Genomic DNA, 25,067 nt, shown 5'->3' with positions numbered 1-25,067 from the left:
GCATAGCAGGAAACACTTCCCAAAACAACTGCCAGGCACAACACTCCCATTCACATCTGGGGTTAGTTACGCAGCCCCTGCTTATCCCAGCTAACTACAGTCCTGCTTATAAAGCAGACACCCAGCCTCCCACAGATGCTGGGTAAATTCCTTCTCCCCTCTTCTCCTGGAGGGCTGTAACACCAGCCTGAGGTGCAAGCAAAACAGAGACTGCTCTTCAGGCAGCTCTTGTAACACAGCTCTGCAGAGGCTTGGTTGGCAGCTGAGCAGTACTGGTTGGGAAGATGCAGTGGGTGGGAATAGTAGATAGAGGGACCAGAGGATACCGCTCACGACCTATCATGAACAGTTTGGCTTTGAGCTGGCACAGTGGATGCCAAGATCCAGTTGTACTGTACTCAGAGAGCCCCGTGGGATCTAAATCCAACAGCGGTGCAGATGCAGGGAAAGCAGGCAGCACAGCTTTCAGACATGTGCCTCCAGCAGCAGCCCCCAAAGACAGGGCTCCCCTTGGTGTGCTTGAAAACCAGGCCCTTTAAGCTGGCAGGCTACAAATGCAGTGATAGATTTGTACTTCTCCCTCCTGCTACGCTTTACCAACAGAGACTTCGTACAATGTGCAGCTCTGGCTAGTTTTGACTCCAAGGAACTGCAGCTCCTCAGCCTTAAGCTCTTGATTTTTTTTGGATGACTGATACACCCAAGAGCAAATACACTGGTACCTCTAGAGATGTGCACAAGAATTATTTATATCAATGTGATCCTGCAGAAGCTTCCCCACAACAACAGGCACGTACACATACTGTTTAGATCTGGCTTATTCAAAATGCTGGGCATTGGAAAGACCAGCTCAAGCAAGGTCTATTTCTTTCTCCACTCACTCATGTTTGCTAGCACCGGATTACATCTCATTCTGTAGTCCTAACCAATTCAGCATTTCCTGAGAATGGGGGGAGAGAAGTTTAAGTCACAGACTAACCAGTGCCTTTTCACTGCCATCTCCTTCCACCCTCCTGCTTCACCCACTAGGTAGGATTTTCTGGCTTTGCTGCCAAAACCAACACACACCACATACCCTCTCTCTGGGCTCTAGAGTAAGTAAAGAGAGTCCCCACTTCTTTTTCTCTTTTGAAGGAGCATTTTGGAACAGAATGACTCATCTTTACTTGCTTTTGTCTCAGCCCCTTGCGCTGACAATGAACCTGAGCTGCAGGGAGTGTAAAGGCTCCTACTGGCAGCCAAATCTGGTCTGGGTGAAATATAAACCAATGCCAACATAAATTCTTCTAGGAGATTCAGTGCGTGTGCAGCCTTCTGCTAGCCCGAGCGCTGCATTCACAAGGAAGCAGAGTTGAACAAAAACGCAGACTCTGGCCCTTACGCCGTGTGGAACAACAGCTCTGTAGGGACAGACCTCAGTGTTTGTGAAAGAACTCATGGTTTTTCAGTTCGACTTTTTTGGAGCAATTTTTAATTTAGCGCCCTTTCCACAAAGCGTAAGAATGCAACGGCACGAGGAAGGGGCGGTGGGCTGTCCTTTTGTGAAACAGTCCTGGAGGGACATGCAGCTCACAAGTCCAGGCAGACACACACTTGCAATGGAGAAGATGTACAGAGACAGTTGTAGAACAGAGCTTTATAATCGGAATGGATTGTATCAGGTTTTCCAATGCAAAATGGAACATGACCCAAAACCTTTACAGAACAGAAGTGCTTTCAGCAATGCAGCCAGCTGAAGTTCAAATGTCTCCCTTCCTTTTTGAAAGTGAGGCCGCAAACTGGTTGCACCCCAGTCAACTTTTTCCTCCCCAGGCGTGTGAAGTTTGAACTGTCCCATGCAATTTCCCTACGGTGTCATGAAATGAAGTAATGCTCAGAGAAGTAGGCAAATGCTCATGGAAAACAGACCTGAACAATATACTGCTCATGCAGCAAAAACCCAGTTCGTTGTATAAGGAAACAGTTATAAGTGCATTTCGCAGGGGAAGGGGGAAAAAAAGAAAAAAAAGAAAAAAAAAAAGAAAAATGTAGTAGTTGCCTGCTGTTCAAGACAACTCTGCAATGGAAGATGGATCCAAAGAATATTTTGCTTTATAGGGACGTAGAAGGAAACTCCAGTTTGGATTTCATGGTTGACAGTTTACATTGAAAAGAGGGGAGAGGGAGAAGAGGAAGAACAAAACCAAACCCCAAACCAACTCGCAAGCAAGAGGGTAATGTAACATACAGAATCTGGAGGGAGCTTCACTGTCTGGGCTGCAGAAGGGACACCAGAACCAAAACAGAAGGGGTGCAGAGAGCTAACAAGCTCCATAAAACACAGTGGCTGCTCATAGAGACACAAGGCTGGCCAGCAGAGCCCATCCACCTGCAACCTATGCTGCTGAGCAGGCACCAATCCATGGGTCTAACTTCAGAGCAAAAATCAAAAGGCTTTCCAAACTCAGGTAATAGGAGGAGGCTCTCCACTTGGGCCAAGGAAGGGCAGCATGCTAGCTGCTGGGAGGCTTGGCCTAGTAAACACGGCCTGCAGTATTGAGGGTACTTGGACCAGGAAGGATGCTGTCCTAGCTACAGTGGTTTTCCCACTCAGTGCAGAGGGGCAGCTGTTGTTTTACAGCATGACTGTAAAATGCCTGAGAAGCAATTGCCTTGCCATGCTAACACTTTTTTGTAGACAATTCTGAAGCTCTGGATATCTCCATTTCTATGATAGTCATCTCCCTGAGAGGTACCGAAGGGATGGGATTCTAGTATATGCAAATTCAAGGGTGGGAAATGCAGAAAAGCACTGATTTTTCTCTCTCTTTTCCAAGTTAGCTTTGCACTTTGCATTGTTTTCCCAAACTGCATAGCAGCTTACGTGTAGTGTCTGAGACACTGGGGCCACGGAAATCAATGGGGCTTCATGAATTCCAACAGCAGCACCAGTGAGTGCTAATTAAGTTGCTGTGCAGAAAGGTCCCTTTCAGAAGGACTCCAAAATCACACGCACTCTCTCTCATTCTGGCCCTTGGTTGCTGTCTTAAAGAGCTGTACATAGCATAATCTGCTCGATTTAAAGCTCATCAATTGCCAGGTGGAGCAATGGCCAATACCACCTTTGTCATTAAAAAAATAGGAAGGATAAAAAGTTAAAGACTTGAGACAGGTGAGCATGATGCGTTCATGCGGCATGTTTTGTTGCACTCCTCTAACAAGACAGGAATTTCAGGTGTGCAGCAGAAGAATATAGGAGGGGTGGAGCAGGAAGCAGGTCCCCTTCGCCTCCCACACTCTGCCAGCTACCCAACTGGGCATCTCTGGAAGGAGAAAGAATGACAGCCTGGAAGCAGGCCTGGGAATCACATCCTGAACCTTCCCTTTACTCAAGTACATCATGGCTGAATTTTCTTTGTGTAACGAAAGCACCAGAACAGCACACACAGATGTAAAGCTTTTGTTCTGCCAGCTCTGTTTTGAGGGACTATAGGGCAAACGGCCAAAGCTTTACACATCTGCACCTGTCCTGGTGTGACTCATAAGAAGAGATGGAGACAGCCACTGATAGAAGAGTCCGCTGCATTTACATGCGGCTGGCCTACAGCTCCTCATAGTCCCCACCTCCTCGTGGCTTACTCATGCTGGCTCCTCCTCCTCCAAGAAAAGCCTCCAGTTCATCTATCTCATTTTTCTCCTTGCTCTTCTTCTTCTTTTTCTTCTTCTCGTCTTTGCCCTCTTCCTTCTCTTTACTCTTTTTGTGTTTGCTCTTCTTTTTTATGGACTTCTCCTCTTCCTGCAAAATGAGAAAATGCTTTATTAATAAACCCTCTGAGCATGTCAGTAATCCAGCACATATCCTGAAACTTGGCTTGGACAGGAACCTTACTTAGGGAGGAGACTTCACTATGGAGGCTGACTGGGAGTTAGTTCCAGAAGACCCTTCTGCTAGTTTGGACAGAAGAGAGGAAACACCATCTGGTTTATACCTAGCAGTGGTCTGTCAGGTAGTACTAGCTACTGACTATACTGGACAAGAAATGTCAAAGAAAAAGCCTCCTGCAGACTTCCCTTGCTACCTCTGTGATTAGCTCTGGCTGGGACACCCTCTGCTTAGAAAAAGCCATAGTGCTAATCAACAGACCCCACCCGACAGAGACGCATTGCTCTATTTAGTACTACATTTTACAAACTCGCAAACTGCCTTTTCAAAATTTAACTGTTCTGAAAGTTTGCTCTTAAGCCCTGAAGTGGTTAGTAGGCTGCAGAGCCTGGGGAGCACGGATCTGGCCGTAGGATGGAAGAATGGAGGGAAGTCCACCAGGTACACAGTGCATGCTGTAGAAGGCCACCCCTCTCTTTGGCTCAGGAATGAAACAGTACCTCTTTGCTTTTCTTTTTCTTCTTCTTTTTCTCCTTAGAGGGATGTTTATCTGTTCAAACAAAAAAACAAATGCTCTCTTTAATCAAATTAAACCGTGAAAGATGCACTTCTACCTCAGCAGTCCTACTTCTGAGAACAATACGCTCTGTCCTGGAGCCACATCTAAAGGCAATTCTGATTCCTCAGGCCCAACTATGCCCCTTTGAAACCAACACGGACCCCAGCAGTCAGATCCTGATCAAACTAAACACGTCTATCCTGTGGCCATATGTGCCACTTATGTGGACATGAGTACTGAGCTGCCCATTCACTCTATCACTGCTACTAAAAACGAAACAAAACAAAAAAACACAATAGAGACCTACTCTATGAACTGGCCCAAAGGCCGGACTGGGGACCAGACTTAAATCCAGAACTGAAGAGGAGCTCCTGGGAACAATTTGCTTCTGACCACTCAGTATTCAAAGACAGATGGAAATACCCCTTCAGCCATAGGTACAACCAGGCATGTTCTGCGCTTTAGCTAGTCCAGCTAGCACTGGAAAGGACCATTAAAGACATGCTGTCAGCAGACGGGAGCATCCTAGCAGGTTAGCACTCACTGTCATTCAAAATGTCTACGAAAACTGCATCATCGTAAGGCCAAAGCATCAGTGTTGCAGCCCTGTTCAACAAGGGCTAATTCTACTGTACTGGAAGAGCCTCAGAGTCAACCACTGTCAAAACATTTGTCTCAGGTTACTGTGGCTGATGGTTCAGCAACTGATTTGACTGCTGAACTTCCATGCCTTTGCACAGAAACTTCTTGAATAGAAGAGTTTCTATTTGCCTGTTACAAAAGAGGTTTTATAATGACACTGCATGTGATATCTGATTGCCAATATCTTATTCATATATTCTTTTCCTCAGTTGATCAGCAAATACAAGTCCACCACGGACAAATCTAATTGCTGGTCAAGCTCCAACCGACTGACTAGCAAGATATGTTTTTATATTCATCCCAGAAAGAGGAGACAGGAGGAACCCACGCTGGATTATTAAAGATGCTAAACTGAAATTTAATTATTTATTTGAGCTTCTGCAGGTTCACTTCTAGCCAGCTATTGCAAGTTGTGCTGCTCAGCAACTCAAAGAGACAAGCTGATGAAGCCATCACAGCCTCTGACATCTTTCTTACACTTGTGGAACAGCTATTCAAAGTGAAATCCCTCCTGTGCTGCTTACAGCTTTTTCTCCCCTCAAGTCTTTAATTTCCCATCTTTCTGGGTGACATCGGGGCAGATCTATAGGAAGTAGCTTTGTAGTAATGCCAAGACAGCAGAAATTATTTGCACAAGGAAGATCTGTTCCCTCAGGATATGGGGGAAAAAAAAAAACCCTGAGGAATGCTTAGGTTATGATCAGAACCCCACCCCATCTTTCCTAAAAATAGAAGAGCAAACTGGCAGGGAATGTCAGAGTGTTTTGCTCAAATTGATCCAAGTTCTTGAGGGGGTGGATACTGCAGTGCTGAACACCAATTTTCAGGCATGCAAAGCTAAGCAGGAAGTCTCACAGAAAGATGTGCTCCTGCTTCCAGCTGGGACAGAAATAATACATAGCTGATGCCACGGATGATCCGAGCTCCCCCTCCCCAATGAAAAACTAAAAGAAAGTTACTTATGCTGTGTTAAACCACATTAAACACTCACATAGGGCAGTGCATGAAGTCATAGGATATTTTATTTAGTGCAAATTGGTTTGCTTACACCCCGGAACTATTTCAAAAAATGAAAAATGAGATCCCTGACAAACAAGATCAGCGAGAATGGAAACAAGGTGTGATCTTTACCTTCCTCACTGCTTTCCTTGGGACCAGTTTCTTCCAAACCCAAGCCAAAGAGATCTGAGTCATTTTTCAGTTTAAAGGAGGGGACTGTTGATTTCACAGGCTGGGGTGGTTTTGCCAATGAGGTATCATCATCAGATATTTCAGAGAGATCCTCCCGGATGGGGAATTCATCCTAGAGACAACAGAAGACATCACAGATGAATCTTTCAACCAAAATCTCTAAATGGTTTTTATACAAAGATTCCAGATGTGAGAGAGTGGGAAGGAAGGAAGGAAATGGTAGTTGATGAGCTCAGTTGTTAGTGCCTGGGTATCGATGTACTTGATCCTATAAGCTCTATCTATTTCTTGTTACAGTAGAATGCCTAGGTAGCACCGGTACTGGAAAGCGCACTCTGGTACTTCACATTTGTGCTAGCAAAATCAAATTCCTGATGCAAAGGGATTAAACAAGACTTTCAACTGCATTAGCTCAGCAGCACCAGCCTTTAACAGCCCTGGAGAGAGACCTCTGTATTGGGGAAAATCAGATCTGATGGACTGAAAGCTGATCTCCAGACCCGACAGACAAAAATCTGTGCTGTGTAGGGGTCTAGTGTGCTAGAGGCACCATGCAGCGGGGCCTAAGGAGCAGTCTGTGTTTGCAGAATAAATCCTTCTGGCAAGCCAAAAGGGAGTTTGCTCCCTTTTGATGCAAATTTCCCCCTTACATGCAGGCTAAAAGCGGGACACTGCAGAGGCTGGATATCACCCAAAAATCCTCTCTCTCACTGCACAATGGGAATGGAAATGAAGTTTAATGATCTCCTGATATGTGCCAACTGATCCTCTTCAGAATTTGTTAACCTCTCCTTTTTATGATATTCTCTGTGACGACAAAATAGGGCCTCACTCTGCTGCTGACCTGGCTGTCATGACTGGGAAACGCTCCTCTCCTTGCTAGTGGTGGTGCTTTTACTGCTTAGTCTAACCAGTAAACCTTGTACTTGAAAAGCATTTATAAGCTGAGGGGCATCTCCCTGACACTGTTGCAATGGCAAGCTCCCTTACAAATCCCATTTCTCATAATCACATTTTAGGAGAAGTAAACTTGCTCCAAACACTTTTGCTTTTTTATTAAGACACCAGGAAAAGCAAGTATTGAAAATGAACAAATGGAAAATTATTTAATAAACAACAGGATGACACATAGCCAAGGTCAGGGAAACCGGGACAACCGTCCTTTCTGCAAGATTCTAGAATGATGCAAACACATAAAACACTCCCAAACGACAGCTAACTTGGACACCAGGAGTACCTCTGAACGGTAATTGCCTATCTCAGATCAGAGTTGGCTGTTTCTACAGAGACTGCTCCACTGTCTGTGAGTGCAGATTTCTGAAATCAGGGATAGCTAGAGTCACAGTAGCAAGTTCTTATGAGTCCAGAGAAGATACACGCCTTTTCTCCATCTTTAATCCACAACAGGTCCAGAGGACACTCCAGCTGCTCCTTGTGTTTGAGCACACATCTGCAGGCTGCACTGAGCAGCTACCCATGTGTGAAACATCATGGAGACATTACAGCTAACCTGACTCTGCTGGAAAGTCCTTCTCCGGCAGATTTTGCTACTTCAGTAATGAGCTTTGCCAAGTAAATTTAGTTATGGCCTTTTGATTGCTGATTGACTGTAAGGAGCCCACTTGTCTCTCTCTGGCATGCACACATTTCCACATATTAAACTTGTGATGAAAAACCCTCAGTTTCATATTTCAGACTTTCCACACTGCTGATCTGACCAATTTCTGGAGTTACTGAGAACAAACAGCACACTTAAAATCCATTACCACAAACCTCATTGCTGTGTGACTTCAACAATCAGAGCATTAGCAAGTTTGTGCTCAAATCAAGCCCTTCAGGTTGCTTAGCACCTGACTTGCTGTGACTGCTGCTGAGAGACCAAGAGAGCAGATGAAAGCCTTGCTCAGTGAGATGCCTCAACACTTCCAGCTCAGCTTTTGCAGAAGCACACAGTGATTCATGCATATTATTTACCATTTTCTTTCTCTGGCTGTCAGACTCCTCACTTTCAAAGTCTGGGTCATCCATGACAAATGAGAGCATCTGAGTAGCTATTGGTCCCTCTTGATCACTGTCAGACTCTTCAGGCTTCTCCTCTTTGACCACTTTCTGTTTGAGAGCATGTCCTTTGCTTTGGGAAGTGGTCTTTGGGGCCTGGGCTGCCGCTGGGGTGGCAGCAACAGCAGCTGGCAGCCCAGAGCTGAGCTTGCTGTTGCTGTTTCTTTCAGACCCAGAACGTGGAGGTAAATTGTCGGGAGGCTTCGGGTCAGTTGCTTTGGTCGAAACTGCTTCGCTCTGTGGTTTCAAAGAATTTCTGGAAGACCTTAAAAGAAAGAAACAAGTTGTCAGAGCCTGTCCACACCAGCAGTCTCCGAGTCCCAAATTGTGTTCCCAGCCTCTTGCAGGCAAGCTCTAAGGAGTAGGGTGACAAGAACCCTCAAACTCAATCACACTAAAGAGGCCATGAGAGTGAACTCCAGGAGCTGCATGACTGGAGGCAAGTAAGACACTGAGCTCCCCCCAGCTCCTGCAGGACTACTAAAAATAGATTTGATATGTTAATGCTTTCCTAATGTCTGTATCTGTCACCGCACCAGGCAGGCTCTCTGATCACAATAGTCAAGCATGTCTAGCCAGTGTTAGAAATATGTTTAAAAGATGAACAAGCACTTTTCTTTTGGTTTTCCACATCCTATTCCTTTTTCTCTCCAGCGCTGCATGAGCAAAGCAAAATGACCAACTGATAGCTGAGCCTGTCTCATGGGCTTCAATGTGTATCTCAAAAGGAGACGTAGCGCGTTCAGGAAGGGGGGAAGATGTCCAAAACCACACCATTCAGAGGATGAAAGTGTTTCTGGCAGTAAATCAAATGCTGAAACACAGCTCTCCTGTCCCTGAGGATGCTGATGCACAGGTGCCTGCACTGGTGGGCCAAGCCTGCCCATATTACCACAGGACCATAGGGTACGTGAAAAATATGATTCGGTTCATTGTTCTCTAGCACAGGGTGTGGTGAATGACTTCCACTCCCCTCACCACAAGACTCGACTCCTCCGTCCTCCTCACACTGCTAGGAACAGATATTCATAAGCCTGGTTACAGTCTCTTGTTCCAACTTGAGAAAAAGGTTGGGCCATTCCCAAACAGGGACGTACCAGGGACATGTGTTACACAGCTCACAGGCGCTGACACGTTACTTAGGTAGGGTGCAGCCGTACCATAAGAACTACTAGTACCACAAACTGTCTTCTCAAAACACTGCTTGAATCAGTCGCACCTAAAGTAAACACATCTCCAGCTTGCAGTTTAAGGAACAGTCTCAGAGAGATGCTAGGATTTCCTGGAGGCCGCATAGGAAGTCAGTGGCAGGGTTGAGAAGAGGCCCAAGTCTGCCAACACAATTCCATACTTCAGACTGTACTTTGTACCTTTTTTTTTCATGTTGAGTATCAATGTCCTCATCAGGCATGAGTATGACCTTAGAGTCCTTCACCGTTTCCTCTTCCTCCTCCTCACTGGACAGGGTGATGTTCTTGCTGGGCACACGTTCTGTTGCCAGCATGGGCCTGCTGGGCATTTTGTCATCCAGATCCAGGTCATCTTGGAAACCCGCCACCATGGGGTTCCCCCCAGGTGCCTCTCCATCACTGCAAAGGTAGACAAAGGTTAGACACAGCAGGATGCGCTAGGACAAACCCTCCTTCCTCCTTGAAAGCAGTGTGGCACTGGCCAGGTTTTTAGGGCTAACTTCAGGGCTGACTTCTCTTAGCCTGGAGTGGCTCCATTGCCAGCCTCCCCTCTTTGCACTGCCCAGCCCAGCATCTGGCACAGGCTGGACTTGCTCCCATAGAGCGCAGGGGTGCCACAAGCCCAGTACCAAGGCGGGTAACAGAAGGACGTCACACAGTGGCTGCCACCACTCAAGCCTAGTATAAGCAGCTGGAAAAGGCAGGCCTCGGTGCTAAAGAGCAGCCTATTGCTTCAGTAGGGTCTCTATCAGAATGTCTCTGGTCTGACATGCAAGGATCAGTCAATTAAACAGTAGGAACTGCTTGCCTTAATCCCTGCAACCTGTAATTAAACCTGATCGTCTACTGTCACTACTAGAGGAATTCACCTGCAGCTACTAGCTTCTTGGAATGATTTCTATTTCTGCGGTACTCCCTGAAGCAGGCAGCTACCCAGACAACATAACCATGCTTTAACATTCCCCAAATTAAATTAACTTAAGGACACACTTTTAGAGCTAAGAGTCTTTCAGACTCCCTGGATATAACATAGTTATGCCTTCAGAGACATCTTGATAGAGAGCTTCACAGCTGAAATTACCAGCTGAGGGTTCCTGTCTGTATTTCCCCAGGACATGCAGTTTTAATACTTTCCCAAGGACTCGCTCATGTCAGGAATACAGATTTTTTCACAGTTTCAGTCAATGAGCCTTTGCATTACCTGTCTCCTATTTGCTTTATCTGCTAGTGTGCTCTTTCTCACAGATGTCCATTTGCTTCCTGAGAACCTACCACAAATAATATTTGCTGTCCTTTTAAAGACTTGGTAACAGACTGTACAAACACAGCCTTTGTTTTCACGCAAATCCAAAACAGATACGGAACAGATACGTGTTAGAGGCATAAAAGAAATGACATGAAACTAAAATCCTTAAGCGGTAAGAAGGTGGTATTCCCAGTCATTAGCACATGGCCAGCACAGGAAGAGACAGCGACCAGCTCTGGAGGACAGTGTGCCGATGACACAGGAAATGCCTTAACACAGTGCAGCAAAATTCTACTACTCACTCCGGCTTTTCTTATGTCTAGTTACTGTTTACCAGTTAGTTTTAAAGAATTTACCCATCTGCCAACAGATTATGGAATATTTGCAACGTATGGGATACTGTGCTCATCACAAATGGAATGGCACATTAAGAAGGATTACAATTAATGCCTGTCTAGGTTACAGTGCTTAGATCAGGTCTAACATCCACTCCCTCCTCCTGCTTTCCATATGGAGTCCTGAAATGCCACCCTGCTTTCAGGATCTCCCAGCACAGCTCCCAGCTCAGCAGAGGCAGGCTGCCAAAGAGTCCCTTCATCATCATCCCTGCTGCCCTTGTTCTGAGCCAGAATGGAGGTTCACAGCCTGTCCCACACAAAGGAGAAGAATATCGGTGCCCCAAACAGCCTCCAAGTGCCAAACTGGCTGGAGGAATTACCAGTGGGAAATTTCTAAGGTTTGGGAAGAACTGACAGGGATTCCTCTCAAAATGCACTGACAAGAAAATGGAGGCACATCCTAAAAATGGCAGCGTACTGTTTTGAACTAGTAACACTGCATTTCTTTAACATGTCACTGCTCTGCTAGGCATGGGGACTCCTCAGAGACTACTGCTCTTGCTACTGTCCTTCTACCACACACCAGACGTGACTTGCAGTCTTTAAAACATTCCCAGTCTGAACAGAAAGCACATCCATGTGTACATACACACACAAAGTGGGTCATCTCCCTTTGCAGTGAACCCACTGCCTCCATCTACAGCTTCCACACAAATTACTGAGCGACAGCTTAAGAGCAAAGCAATGAAGTGAATATACGTCAGGAAAATCACTGCTGCAGTATAAACAAGGTCTGACAATGCAAAATTAGTATCAGCTTGTGGTCCTGAGATTCCAGCTGGAAGGAATTCAGAGCAGGCAAAAACAAGCACATTGCACCACTCTCTCCAACACTTGACATACTGCCAAGCCTGCGTTAGTATTGAGCCAACGTGTTTTCAGGCGCAGGTACCCACCAAAAATGACTATGCTCGTGAAGGTCTGCGTTTGAGCTACTGATCAAAGAGCGTGTTGGGGGTTCCTCAGAGCGAGCCCTCCGTGGAGTATACAAAACAGCTTCTGGTGATGGAACAAATCCTGCTGCAATATGAGCATACAGTTTCAAAACCTGGATCAACAGTACTCCATCAGCCCTGCTGTACGGCCAGTGGAGCCAATCCCACAGAGATCCAGCAGAATCCTCTTGCCACATCAATTTTGGGGCTAGAGAAAGAAGGAAAAACCCAAAATCTAAAATAGCAGATAAGCTAAGGGAATCATATTTCACAGGATGAGCCCACAAGACTATATGCTAGGAGATGGGAGTCTTCCAGTGTGAATCGAACCATGCCCTCAGCTTCCCTTACTTTCTCTAGCACAGCTGGGTAATACCATGTAAGTGAAAGATGCCATAAAAGCAAAGAACCAGTTCAAAGTCCTTCAGATATAAGGACATGGAAATCTAATCCATGTTTCAGATAAAGGTCTACTGATGTGGAGGAAAAAAAACTGCAATACTACTAGGTTTTGCATAAACTCACTTTCAAATAGAGACCTACAACCTCTCCATAAACTTAAGCCAGCTTGACCCAGCAGGAAAGAACAGGGGAGCCTATCCAGAACCCAATGAACCCCTCTGGTGCAGTCACACATACACTGGCTCAGGGTATCAAGGCTGAACAGCAGCAAGGTAAGTGCTGCAACAGCTAATTAGGAAATTGAACTGCCTTCCTAATGAGCTGGTGAGGAAACTGATTTTGGGAGTTCTCTTTATTGCAAGCTAGAGAGCCATAACACATCGTTAAACAAAAACCAAGGCTGCATAAATCTCTGCAGACCTGAGCTGGGAGTTAGCTAGCACTTCAGTAGCAGTTGAAAGTCTCGGCAGCTGTCTGATCTTTGGGCAAGAAATGCCCTGTTCCACAGGCATGAGCTCATTCCTCACTGCTAGCACACTTCAGAAAAAATGCATTTTTTCTAATATTACTGCTCCATGTCAACTCTCGCTCCATTGTTCAGAGAGATATTACAAAGCAGAGATTGGGGGGAAAGAAGTTCATAAAGCATAATTGAAAAAAAAAAAATCAAAGAATTTCCTATGTAACTAAAACACACAAGAAATATCAGACTTCGTAGCCTGCTTCTGAAGCTTAGAAAGGAAAAGCAAGCAAGTTCTTACAAAATGGAATCAAGCACACTATAAAGTTCAGGAAGCAGTTCAGTTACACAACATAGCATAATACAGAAGTGTAACTACCCCTACCTTGAAGGAGAAGCGCACTGTGCACTAATGCATTCCCATATGAACAAGATTCTGGCTTACAGACAGTAAGACAGTTCCTTTTATTTGGGTAAGAGAAGTAATTTGTATACATTTTCAACACAAAGCCCATTTCCCTACTACACCTTGTATTGCTGTTCAGTTTAGGAGCTTACGCTTGGTCATAGCACACACAGAAGAGATGCTGGTAAGCTCTGTAAACTTAACTCTCAGATCTCTGGTTAAAAAAATGTTCAGGAGACCTGAATGCATCCCTCTAGCAAGATTCTCCAACTTTTGTTCCTCACTCAGACACAAGGAAAGCAGCTTCCAGCATTTTTTAAAATCCAAACGTCTCCAGTAGGTTTGAGTGGTTTCACAGGAGAATTTTTGTTTTATTTAGACCAAAGATAAACTTTTGCAGGAGATTTTGTTGCAACTGCAACAATCTACTTGCTGCAGTAGAGACTGATTATCAGGGATGATGCTTACAGAACTCTTAAATTTCTCCTGGGCATTGTGGGGTTGTGATTGGTGTCCTGGGGGGAATCAGTTAGTACAGGTTATGGACAGAACCACACATCACATCTCTGAACTTCAGCAGTCTGGTTTACTGCAGTAGGCACTTTTTGGCAAGAAACAGAACATAAAATTACCAGACCACTCAGAAAACTGTATAAACTATGTAAGAAACCAGAACAAGACGTGGATGCCAAACTGTAGAGAAATACCAAATATCTGAATTTGTAGGCATGTACTGCAAGGTCTTCTCCCAGGGAAACAGAGCTGTTCTAGCTGCAGATAGTTAGCGCTGCCTTCAGAAAATGAAGTAGTGAATGTGTTCTTTCTGTATCCAGTGAAAGCCCAAAGGTCTTTCTCTTTTACACCCCCACTGACTCATAGGCATTGGAAGGCATGTCTCCAAGACTGGAGACAGAGCATAGAGGGGCCATCAAAGCAGCCAAGAAAGTGACAGCTCTACAAGGAGCAGGGCTTTTGTGCCACTGTTTGAGATGTTTAACGCCTATTTGCTTCCAAGGACTGATGTTCTGGAGAGGAGAAGCCTTTATTAAAGATCCAGCCTCCCACGCACAGCAAGAATTGCAGCTAAAAAGCTCAAAGGCCATTCCAGAATCCAGTTCTGCAGCAAACCCTAGAAAGGCCAGGCTTGGCTCTCCTGATGTTTCTTTGTTAAACACAAAAAGATAACACAACTTCGCCACAACCCAGGAGCAAAGCACTTTGTAGGCCAGCACACTTCTAGCAGATACAGCTTTGCTTTTTTTTTTTTTTTAAGAAAAAAAAAAAATCTGTTTGTCCTGCTATCACGAGGAATGATGATTCACGCTGACCTGCATCAGGCAGGCATGAAGCCTCACACAGAGCATTGATTTCAAGTTGTTGTGGTTGAACCCAAGTACATTGAATCATGACAAATATGTCAAATGATGCAGAATCCACAACATTCACAGACAAGTTGTATCAGCATTTAATTACTCTCTTGGTTAATGCAGTGGTGATGACAGGAGACAGCCGGCAAGGACTATTCTAAGCAGATGGATGCAGAGCCTGCGGAGTGCTCTTAGGTCACCTTTCAAATGACAGCCTGCTCTCAGACAGTCCTGCTGCACAGCCTCTTGTCTGAGCAGCTCAGTGCACCACAATCCCTTTTTTGAATAAAAAGACATGAAAAACAAAGAAAAGTCAGCCTACAACGTGAGTGCAGCTCTCTGCCATTGGGAGGATGCTGGGAAGGAACACTAGGAATGGACAGCCTAGAGGAAAAGGAAGGCACCCACTAAGACTTTTCTAGAGTCTGCAGGCAAGCTTGCAAAGACATTCCCAAAAGAACACAACCATTTCCATCCTTCCTTCCAGAATCCCATCAAGCCATGCAGTGCCCCCAAGTATCCTCCAACAAACACCAATCCTTTTCAAATGCCTCAGAAATGGCAGCCAACAAGCACCTAACTATGCTTTGGGCCTCTGCAGTGGGAAGAAAGGTTAGATGAAATATAGTAACCCTACAAAGTGAATCACGTTCCAGAAGGAAAATACCTCAAACATTTCAGCACATTTGGCCAGAGGGGAAATCCCTTCTTAACCCAAAGCAACCCACTCGTTTAAAACTGAGCAGGTAAGCAAGACAGCAAACCCAGGAAGGTAATAAATGGCTTTTCCTGCCATTTCTCTGATTCCCCAGGGGCAGTGCGCATCATTCAATAAGAGATGGCAGAAGACAGAAAGGCATAAGGACAGCTCATTGCTCTGCAGTCACTTTCTGAACAGTTGCAACAGGTCAGCCAGGCCTGAGCAACCATCCAGACTGCACGTCCAGATGCATCCCTGCCTCACCTCCCTCTGTCCTCCTTTCCTTACCTTTCACTATCAACACGGTGTTTAGTCTGTGGTTTCCCTTTGTCCTTCTGTGGGGCTGAGTCTTCTAGAAAGCTGTGGTCCAGGCTGTCATCAGGAACAAAGTCCTCCACACTCTGCACTTTTGCAGAGGCTTCAGGGTGGGGGGGAGGAGCAGCAGCAGCAGCATCTGCATTAGGAACAGTAGTTGTAAAGCACAGAGTTCATCACAAGCAAGACAGAAGTTTGCTTTTACAGATCTATCCTGCCCAGGGCCTCTTCAGCACACAGATAACAGCCATGAAGTCACAAAGACTTCAGCTACACAGCAAGGACAGTGAAAGGGTACAAACAGGATACCCAAATCAATCCAGAGACTTGCATGAAAGTATTCACATAACACATACAGCCAATGTGGTTTAAAATATATCATGCTGAACCTAGCTCTTAAATAGATCTGAAAAACTCTGCCAAGATAGCGGATTCTGCTCCATGATGAATACTACTAACTACATCACAACCAGCTTTTTATACCTAGGCTAGCTGTGTGCACCACTCCTGCACGTTGCCCCCTCATTATTCTCTTACCTTTTGCAAGGCTGTTCACTTCACCCACTCACCTCCTCTTGCTTTTTAAAGTGTAATTGTCATGGCAGAATTGTTCATGCTTTGCTTTTAGATGTAGAGCTACTGCAGATAAAGACTTGCTTTAATGCAGCTTATTTGAAGAACAACCTTTACCCATCTTCAAGGTATCAGGATGAAAATTCATGAAATTAGCATAACAAAGAAGCCTAAGGAGATTAATTTTCTCAGAATTTGTAATATTCAACCTTTTTCTTCTGCCTGGATTGCACTTCACACCTAGGCTCTTTTTCTTTAGGGGTGAAAAAGTTTTCTGTATGAATCTAGATTCTGCCCTACTAGCACAGCTTTCACTTAACTTCTGCATATGAGTAACACTATTACCAATGCCATAGTGTAGCTTTGGTGCAAGCAAAACACAGCCAGAAGAACTACTACTGCAAGACAACAAACACAAGCTTAAATAACAGTTCTCACAGAAAACACTGAGTATTTGTGATAGTGATTTTCAACTATTTTCCAATTAGCAGATACCTAGACAAGTTCCAGTGGAGGTGCAGACCTTTTGCACACTGCATTTAAACCTAGCAACAATGACAGATCAGGTTTTCCTAGTTACCTTTTGCAGCCCTCCAAAAAAGAGCCCTCAAGATCTATGGCTGCAGGCCACAAACCTAAAACAATTCTCAAGCTAAGGCACAGATGAATAAAAAAAGATTAAAGGGTTGTAACACTGGTGGTAGGCAACTTGTCCGTTTTTCCTATGATAATCTTGTGAATCCTGAATGGCCACCTTCCTGCACTCTGTTCCAACACCAGTTGGAAAGCAGATTAGCTGCATCCCACGCTCAACCTGCAGGTCTGCTTGCTGCATATGACCCATCTTGACTGAACAAGACAAAAGCCTTTTGTTGACACAGGGTTTCCAACAGCTTCTCCTCTGTTTGTTTGTTTGTTTGTTTCTGGGTAAGAGGAGTTATAAACAAACTGAAATTGGTGTATTGTGTTATACCTGGTAACAGATTCAGAAAGTAGAACATTGTGTACAAATCTAAAATTGAAGGATTTCAACATCTGAAACTGCAAAGTGTTTTCACAGCACCTCCTCTTTCTTTCTGTGGGTGTCTTGAGAGTACTGTGAGCTCTAGGGATTGACAGTTTGAAGGAGAAGGTATTTCCAAAGGGTGATTCAAACCATGTCATGCTAATGATTTCTAGGTAGTGCCAGTTCTGCAGCTCCAGTCAGCTTTGCAAGCAAAGTGAACGTGACAGGCAAATTAAGGTCCAGATCAGTAAAAGTGAAAGCAACAAAGCCTTCAGTGCCTCCTCCCCGCAACTCCATCCAACAGAGGTTCAGAGCAAACGCTGCACTACTCTGCTCCATTGTTTACTAGCGTTAAGGAAGTCAGCGTGGGCTGCTCTCCTCCTCGGAGCAACTCCGAGGGAGAATATTTCCCCAGAGGGGAATCCGCTGCAGCGCCAGCGCAGTCCTGGACTTACATGATCATTTCTGGCCAGGTAACCTTTAAAAATCAACACTCTCTTTTTTGCTGTTAACACAGAGGAGCCCTTTTGAGCTACCAGACTTTGCGAAGACAGTGCCTTAAACAGCTTCTCTTACAATTTTTATTGCTATTCAAGAAGCATATGTGTTCCTGGTAAGAAGCTGACAGTTATTTTATTGGCATCCCCTGGGTGCTCAACACCTTCCTCCTGAAGCACCGTATAGCTTCCAGTCAGCTGGTTGGACGCAGTCCCCATCCAAGAGCAGCCCCACCAGACCAGCACAGAGAAAAATCAAAACACCAATCAGGAGAAAAGAACAGAGTGACAACATGGCTCTCCTGGGACATGTGCTGAATGCAGAGAAGGCTTGTGTTCCTCAGACCTGCAGGGAAAGAAAGAAGGACAAAAGAGAAACACCCACGGGTGACCTCCTGCCTGGACACCTCACTTCACCACTTACCTGGCTGGGGAGGAGAGGGTTCTGATGCAGGAGAAGTCCCAAAGAGACGTGATATGATGCTGCGCTTCTGTGGTGGGATTGCAGCTGGAAGTGCTGGGGAGGCTGCGGCTGGCGGAGACGCGTGTGGCTGCTGGGCATCTGGTGCAGGCACTGGTGAAAAAGATGAGGGGGGTTCAGGGGATACAGTAGAGCTGGTGGAAAGCGGCTGTGGTGGCTGTGGGGTGCCAGGGCTGGAACTGCCTGTTGATGTGGAGCTCGGAGGTACGATGGGCGACTGGGAGCCAGAGGAAGGGCTTTGCCCATTAGTTGTTAGTGGCGATGTATGTCCTCGACTTCGGGCTTCCATCATTTCAAGGAAGCTACAGGGAAGATAAATTGCAAACATAAGGAATGGAGAAAACATGCACAGGACAGCCCCTGAGTGCAACACTGTGCTGCTTTGGCTATGTGTTAAGCTGAGAGGGCCTGCTTTCAGAAATGCCATGACTACCTGGGCCATTATAAATAGATCTAGTTCACCTGTGACAGCTAAACTCACCTAGCATAGAGGTATGGAGAATCCCAACGTGCTCTGCACTGCAGAAGGAAACCTACATTTGAAATGGTGCTGGGGACTCCCTGGATAGACAGACTATAACAACATGCCAGGGTTTGAAACAAAACCTGAAGTCAGCTCTTGGATATGCATCTCTCAGGGATGAAGTACTACAGGAATGGCACATTCTTAGATTCTGCAGAAGAGATCAGAGTACTCAGGATAACTCTGTAAAAACCTCTTCTTTCAGCCAAGAGTATTTGAGAGTCCTTGAATGTTAAATGAAAAGAGATATTTCAGGGGGCCCACAGAGGACTGACAGGAATTATCAGTCTCATCACACACAGATACCAACCCAGTCTCTCTGCCTTGCACACACACATCATGTAAGGGAGCCAACAGAGCCAAGAAGCAAAAACTCTGAAACAAGTTGCAGTCCTGACCAGTTCCCTGACTCAAAGAGCATTAAAGCCCATAGAGCCAGAAAGGTTGCACCATTCTGTCCTTTTGAAAAAGGAAACCAAGTCTGATCCTGTTGCAAACTTGTTCTGCAGCCAGCTTGGTTACCAGCTTTTTCACAAGCTTTACCCAAAGAAACACTACCAGAAGGGCTGTGGTAACAGGCCAGGCTATCACTATGAAATGGTCTCAAAATAAGATCAGCTACACGCAGCACATCTGAGAGGTACAAAGAGGATTAGCAAAATGAAATGTCAGGTACATAAAATCTAGTAAATGTCATGATCTCTCCTCTTACTTCACTCAGCTTAATGAGCTCCTGTGTGCACAGAGGCTGTGGGTTCAACTACCTCCCTCTGCAAGACAGACAGACTCAGCAGCGCTCCAGGCAAAGAGTGTGTCAAAACAGAGACTACATCCAATACAGAGCACCACCTTGTCCTTCAGGGACCCAAACCAGATAGACCCCTTTACTGGAAGGGCTTCTAGCAGAAAGGAAACAGCATGGGCTAAAAGACTCCAAGACTCCTTGAGATATCATTTCTTACTCTAAGAAGCAACCAAATACACTGTTAAGGAACTAACATATATTTTGTCAGCAGCAATGTGTGAAACTCTTCAGAACAACCTCCCCCCCCCCATGCTGTTATTTATATTGGAGAATTAGGAGTCCTTCCCAGTTAAGGAACTGGCTAAAGGGGAGGTAAAGAGTAACACTATATAGCAATATTAGGTGGGAGAGAAATTACTGGTAGAGTTCCTCAAGGGTCAGCCTTGAGATGGATTTCAGTATTTTAATGAAGTGGCACAGAGACCAGGAATACACTCACGAAGTCACAAGTTAGGAGGCAGCCTCAACACAGAAGAGGACAGGGACAACGTACAGAAAGAACTGGATGAAGATGAATAACAGAAATGGGAAAAAAATTCAACAGCATGAAGGAAATGGTCAGCTACTGAAAGAAAGCACTAGGGAACAGCTACAATTTCACCATATGAGAACGGCTGAAAAAGACTTGCCTAACCCCTCCCAGAATACCATACTAGAAGGCTACAATGCAACACAGCCTGTGGGGTGCAGAAAAGAAGCCAGGCTGTCACAAGGCCGGTCCATTGCCTATCTCCGAGGCTTCTGTCAAGGCGGCTAAATTAGTGCCACGTTGTGGTAGCTACACAGATGCTTGCACCACGACTTGGAGCAAGGCTTACATGCTCATTCCACCCAGCACACTGGCTAAAAGGTGAAACACTCTTGTCAGAGCTGAGATTAGAGCACGTGGCAGAGCATTTGTTCCAGCAGCCTCCATCCCAAGGGACTAGGAGCTGGGGGGAGCAACGCAACTGTGCAGCAGCACATTCTACTGAAAATGATGCATGGATCTGTCATGTATCAAAGAGAAAACGGGGAAGATTAACTCTTGCACAAACAAGCACAGAGCTCTGTGGGGACACAGAGCAGATTCGTTTGGAAGGTGCACAACGCATCACACACGTCGCAAGAATCCAATAGCACATTTTCATTGCCTCGCTTTCATTGATCTGCAGGACTGAGCAGTTATATACCACTCCTTTCTTGAGAAGACTGCAATGCATGCAATTCAGTGCTCCACAAGACAAACTATCTAAGCAAAGCATCTGTGGCAATCATAAGATAAGGTAAGGATACCTACGTTTCTACCCTTGTCCAACAAAGTGAATGCTCCAATCCACAAAATGTGGATCTATGGCCTGGAAAGCCCTCCAAGAGACTTGCCTGCACAGGCTGTGTGTTGCTGCAGATCCACCCCAGAGGTACTGAGTGCTCAGTTCTGTCATCCCTCCCCTCTGATTCAGGCCTCCCAGCAAGCTGGAAGGCAGGATGGCTAAAAGCTCTGCTTTGTGGTGGTGATTCTTCCTCCCAAGTCCCACTCAGGGTTAAAGATTCCTGCCTCCCAACTGTGAAGGGAAATTATCTCCTGTTGATCCACATGCCCTCCATCTGGTTTATAGGAACAGTAATCCTGGCTTGAAGGCCTGCAAACCTAGACACTGCTGCATCCAGTAGCTGCGATGCCAGCTCTACTTGTTCTCCGGGCTGAGCTGAACTCTCTTAGAGCAGCTCAGACTGCCTACATGAGCACCTAAATCACCAGTGCCACTTGAAAACAGAACTGAACAACTGGCAAGTCTCTGACCAGGACATTGGGCCCCACCATCAAGGCACCTGGGAGATTCAGATGAGACAGGACCGAAGACTAAGGAATGATGATCACGTATGTAGTACATGCAAAAGATGTATGTAGGCATTTGAGGATACAGAATATGAAGCTGAAAGAGTACTCAAAGGTGGTCCCAGCAAAGTGCAGGACACTTTATAATATCAGGATCTTTGAAGACTTTCTATACTTTGTACTATCAAAGCTGCCCATTTTGGAACAACCTGCTTTGTTCTGGGCAGAAAGCCAGCTCCAGAGAGAGGGAGGACTGTGACTACCACCTGTTTCTGCTGCAGAAACACACGAATTTTAAGAGCTGGAGGGAAAACATTCTACATGACTGAAGTATAATGAGTGTCATTTTTCCCTCCAGCTCAGCTAGTTTGGAGAGTTGCACACATTCAGGCTCACTTCTGCACCTGCTCCTGTGCCTCGCTTATCTATATTAAATGAAGGACATAAGAACAAGACATGGCAAGTTATTTTTAGAAGAAAGATACAACTGATTATTTGGGAGCAGCACGAGACACACTATTGCTCCAACAAAGTACTAAGGAGAGCTCCAGCACCTGTGCTTAATGTGACCTTCCTCATCCAGAAACATACACGTGGTCCAAGCTTTCTACTATGTGCCATGACACCAGAGAAATAAGTATGGTCTAATCCCAGTTTTATGTGGGCTGCCTATACCAGCTATGCTGAGCTTTCAAATCCAAGCCTTCCAAGGAAGAGGTGGGTGCAAAAACAGCACACATGAAAACGCTGCCAGTAAACTCTCAGTAATTTCCACGGTGGAGGTGTCTAAGCATCCCCCACACTCTGAAAATACTACATAATGCATGAATGCCTTCTGTGACTTTACACATACTCTTCAGAGGCGCAAGCACGGCTGTTTTAGGAACGGATCAGGCCAAACCTGCCATGTGTCTGTTTTTTCTCATATCCTATACAATCTGCCTACTGTGTTCCTTGTTCTATCCTTTTTGTCAGCCCTTAGCCAAAGCAGCCAACCAAAAAGCCATCCACTCAAAATCTTATTGTTAAACAAACAGGTGTTTCATATATGCACCAGGTTTAGTACACAAGGCTCTATTAACATACAGGATGAACTCACGCTATGACCTGAGTATACTTGCTCTGGTTTGGATTCAGAGATAGCAAATACACCATGCAAGCCCAGATGAGTTATTTGTCCACATGGGCTCCTTGTTTGCATTTTGATCCTTCCATTTTATACCGACTAACAAGTCCACATCCTCAAAAGCCCTGAATAATTCAGTCAGTTGGACCTGCTCACAAGAGGAGACTTCTATGCAATTTTAAAGATGAACATGCTCTGCGGGAACAAAGATTCTTCAGGGCCTGGGGTTGCTGTTGCTCTGCTCACAGAGCAAACAAAAAAGGTACAAAAGGACTTATTAACCTTGCAGTTCCTCAAATTGTCAGTGTTCTTGTTTATTTACTATTGAAGACAGGAGCAGCCCGAAGCTTTTTGGCTCCTGGTTCTAACACTCCATGATCAATTTTTCAAATGTATTTTAGAATACAAAGCAAGAAATGCTTTGGCCCTGTGACATCAGTTTCATTACAATAATCTACATCTGATCGTTTAAGCTCCCTGTACTTAGGGTTAGGTTTCCACACGTTTGTTTTAGGCTCATGAGAGACACTGAACCGGAGTCCCCTTTGAGTCCAGGTCCTTGAATGTCAAATCAATAATCAGCACGAGCTAGGTGGAAGCTTGCTGTCCAGGCCTTGGACACTACAATCGCTCCCCAGCAGTGCCTCAGGTTTTCCATTTGACACAAAACAGGTGCAGCAGGTACAGGTACAAGCCTCTTCCTTCAGCTGGGGACAACGTACATGTTGACCCCTTCCCCCAAATGACATTCTAGACAACCTCTGTGTTCTCCACTTCTCAAGCAAGTCCGATGATGATAGGTGCAGTTGCAGTTTATTTTTAATGCAGCCACACACAAAGAACTTGACCTAGAGTCCCTTCTAACACACAGGATTAAAATGAAGGGCAACAAAGGATTCATAGCAAGCAGAACTGATAAAGATGGAGCAGGGGGAAGAGAAAGCAGAAGTGGTTCTATTTTCCTGACTGGTAATGGCCAGTTTAATCTCTCAGTGTGATTCTGGGCCTTTACTCTGTCATAGCAGAAGATAGGGGAGAACAGGCCTAGCAGCAAAGTCCTCCTGCCGGACGTTAGATGTTACTCAGTACCAAGGTCTTTGCAAAATTATGAGCTGAACTCAATGCATGAAAAAAAGGCAATGACTCACTTTGTAGTGAATAAAGCTGTCTAGCACAGGGAGCCTGCTTCCCAAAATAATAGTCCTCATTAGGAGAGAGCAAGTGCCTTTCTGCAGTGACCACTTCATCATCATCCCTACCCAGACAGCAGCATTTGGCTATCCAGGACTACCTGACAGCACAGATCACAGCTGCATGGCAGTGCTGAGACAGTACTCAGAAGGACTTCCATCATGTGGGAAGCCTGGAACAGATTATTTTGCTGCAGAAGTTGAAGCTTGGATCATCCTGTATATCTCAGACAATCTGAACTGGCCATTACCAGTCCTTCTTGTTGTCCTTGACATGCCTCGCCAGATTCAACTCCAGATGGGCCTTGACCTTGCTAGCCCCGTCCCTGCTTACTGGGACGACATCCCTGTACTCCTCCCAGGTGACCTGTCCCTGCTTCCACCTTCTGCAAACTTCCTTTGTATGTTTGAGTTTTGCCAAGAGTTTCTTGTTCTGCCATGCAGGCCTCCTGCCACCTCTGCTCGACTTCCTGCTCATTGGGATGAAATGTTCTTGAGGTTGGAAGTGGTGAGCCTTGGATATTAATCAGCTTTCTTGGACCCCTCTTCCCTCTAGGGCCCTATTGCACGGGATTCTTCCAAGCAGGTCCCTGAAGGAGCCCAAGTCTGCTCTCCTGAAGTCCAGGGTTGTGGTCCTGCTCTTTGTCCTGCTCCCTCCTCGCAGAATCCTGAACTCCACCATCTCATGGTTACTGCAGCCAAGGCTGCCCCCGACCTTCACATCCTCAACAAACCCTTGCCTGTTCATAAGCTCTGTTGGACCTCTCCTCATTGGCTCCTCTATCACCCATATCAGGAATTCGTCATCAATCCTCTCGAGGAAACTCCTGGATTGCTTGTGCCCTGCTGTGCTGTCCCTCCAGCAGATATCAGGGCTATTTAAGTCCCCACTGAGGACCAGGGTTTGCAAACGTGAGACTACTACTAGCTGTCTGTAGAAGGCCTCATTTACTTCTTTTTTCTGATCAGATGGCCTACAGCAAACACCCACAACAATGTCAACCATATTTGTCTGCCCCTTAATCCTGACCCATAAGTTCTCAGCTGACTCCCCCCATCCCTAGGCAGAGCTCCATGCGTTCTGGCTGCGCTCTCACATAAAGGGCAATTCCCCCTCCTCACCCTCACCCAGCCTGTCCTTCCTAAAGAACCTGTATCCATCCATTGCAGCATGCCAGTCATGCAAGCTATCCCACCACATCTCTGTGATCCCAACGAGATCATAGGCCTGCAGCTGCACAGGATCTCTAATTCCTCCTGTTTATTCCCTATGCTGCATGCATTAGCATACAGGCACTTCACAGAGGCACCCAAGT

General features: G+C 45.6%; 1 protein-coding gene across 2 annotated transcripts in view; it reads right to left on the bottom strand.

The window, feature by feature from the left end:
• Window positions 1-1,621: 1,621 nt before the first annotated feature.
• The window catches only part of RABL6 (RAB, member RAS oncogene family like 6), a 57,952-nt gene continuing 34,506 nt past the window's right edge, over window positions 1,622-25,067 (bottom strand). For both annotated transcript variants that reach the window (XM_013954494.2, XM_067308949.1), the window contains 7 exons: window positions 18,232-18,590; window positions 15,705-15,870; window positions 9,683-9,901; window positions 8,229-8,577; window positions 6,195-6,366; window positions 4,363-4,412; window positions 1,622-3,775 (listed from right to left, as the gene is read on the bottom strand). In XM_013954494.2, the coding sequence (XP_013809948.2) occupies window positions 3,581-3,775; window positions 4,363-4,412; window positions 6,195-6,366; window positions 8,229-8,577; window positions 9,683-9,901; window positions 15,705-15,870; window positions 18,232-18,590 (1,510 nt within the window). In that variant the 3' untranslated portion in view covers window positions 1,622-3,580. The remainder of the gene's footprint in view (window positions 3,776-4,362; window positions 4,413-6,194; window positions 6,367-8,228; window positions 8,578-9,682; window positions 9,902-15,704; window positions 15,871-18,231; window positions 18,591-25,067) is intronic.

The sequence above is a fragment of the Apteryx mantelli genome, chromosome 21 (assembly GCF_036417845.1).
Source record: "Apteryx mantelli isolate bAptMan1 chromosome 21, bAptMan1.hap1, whole genome shotgun sequence".
In the NCBI taxonomy this organism is placed as follows: Eukaryota; Metazoa; Chordata; class Aves; order Apterygiformes; family Apterygidae; genus Apteryx; species Apteryx mantelli.
The sequence above is the reverse complement of the archived record's forward strand: the minus strand, read 5'-3'. Positions and strand labels throughout refer to the sequence as shown.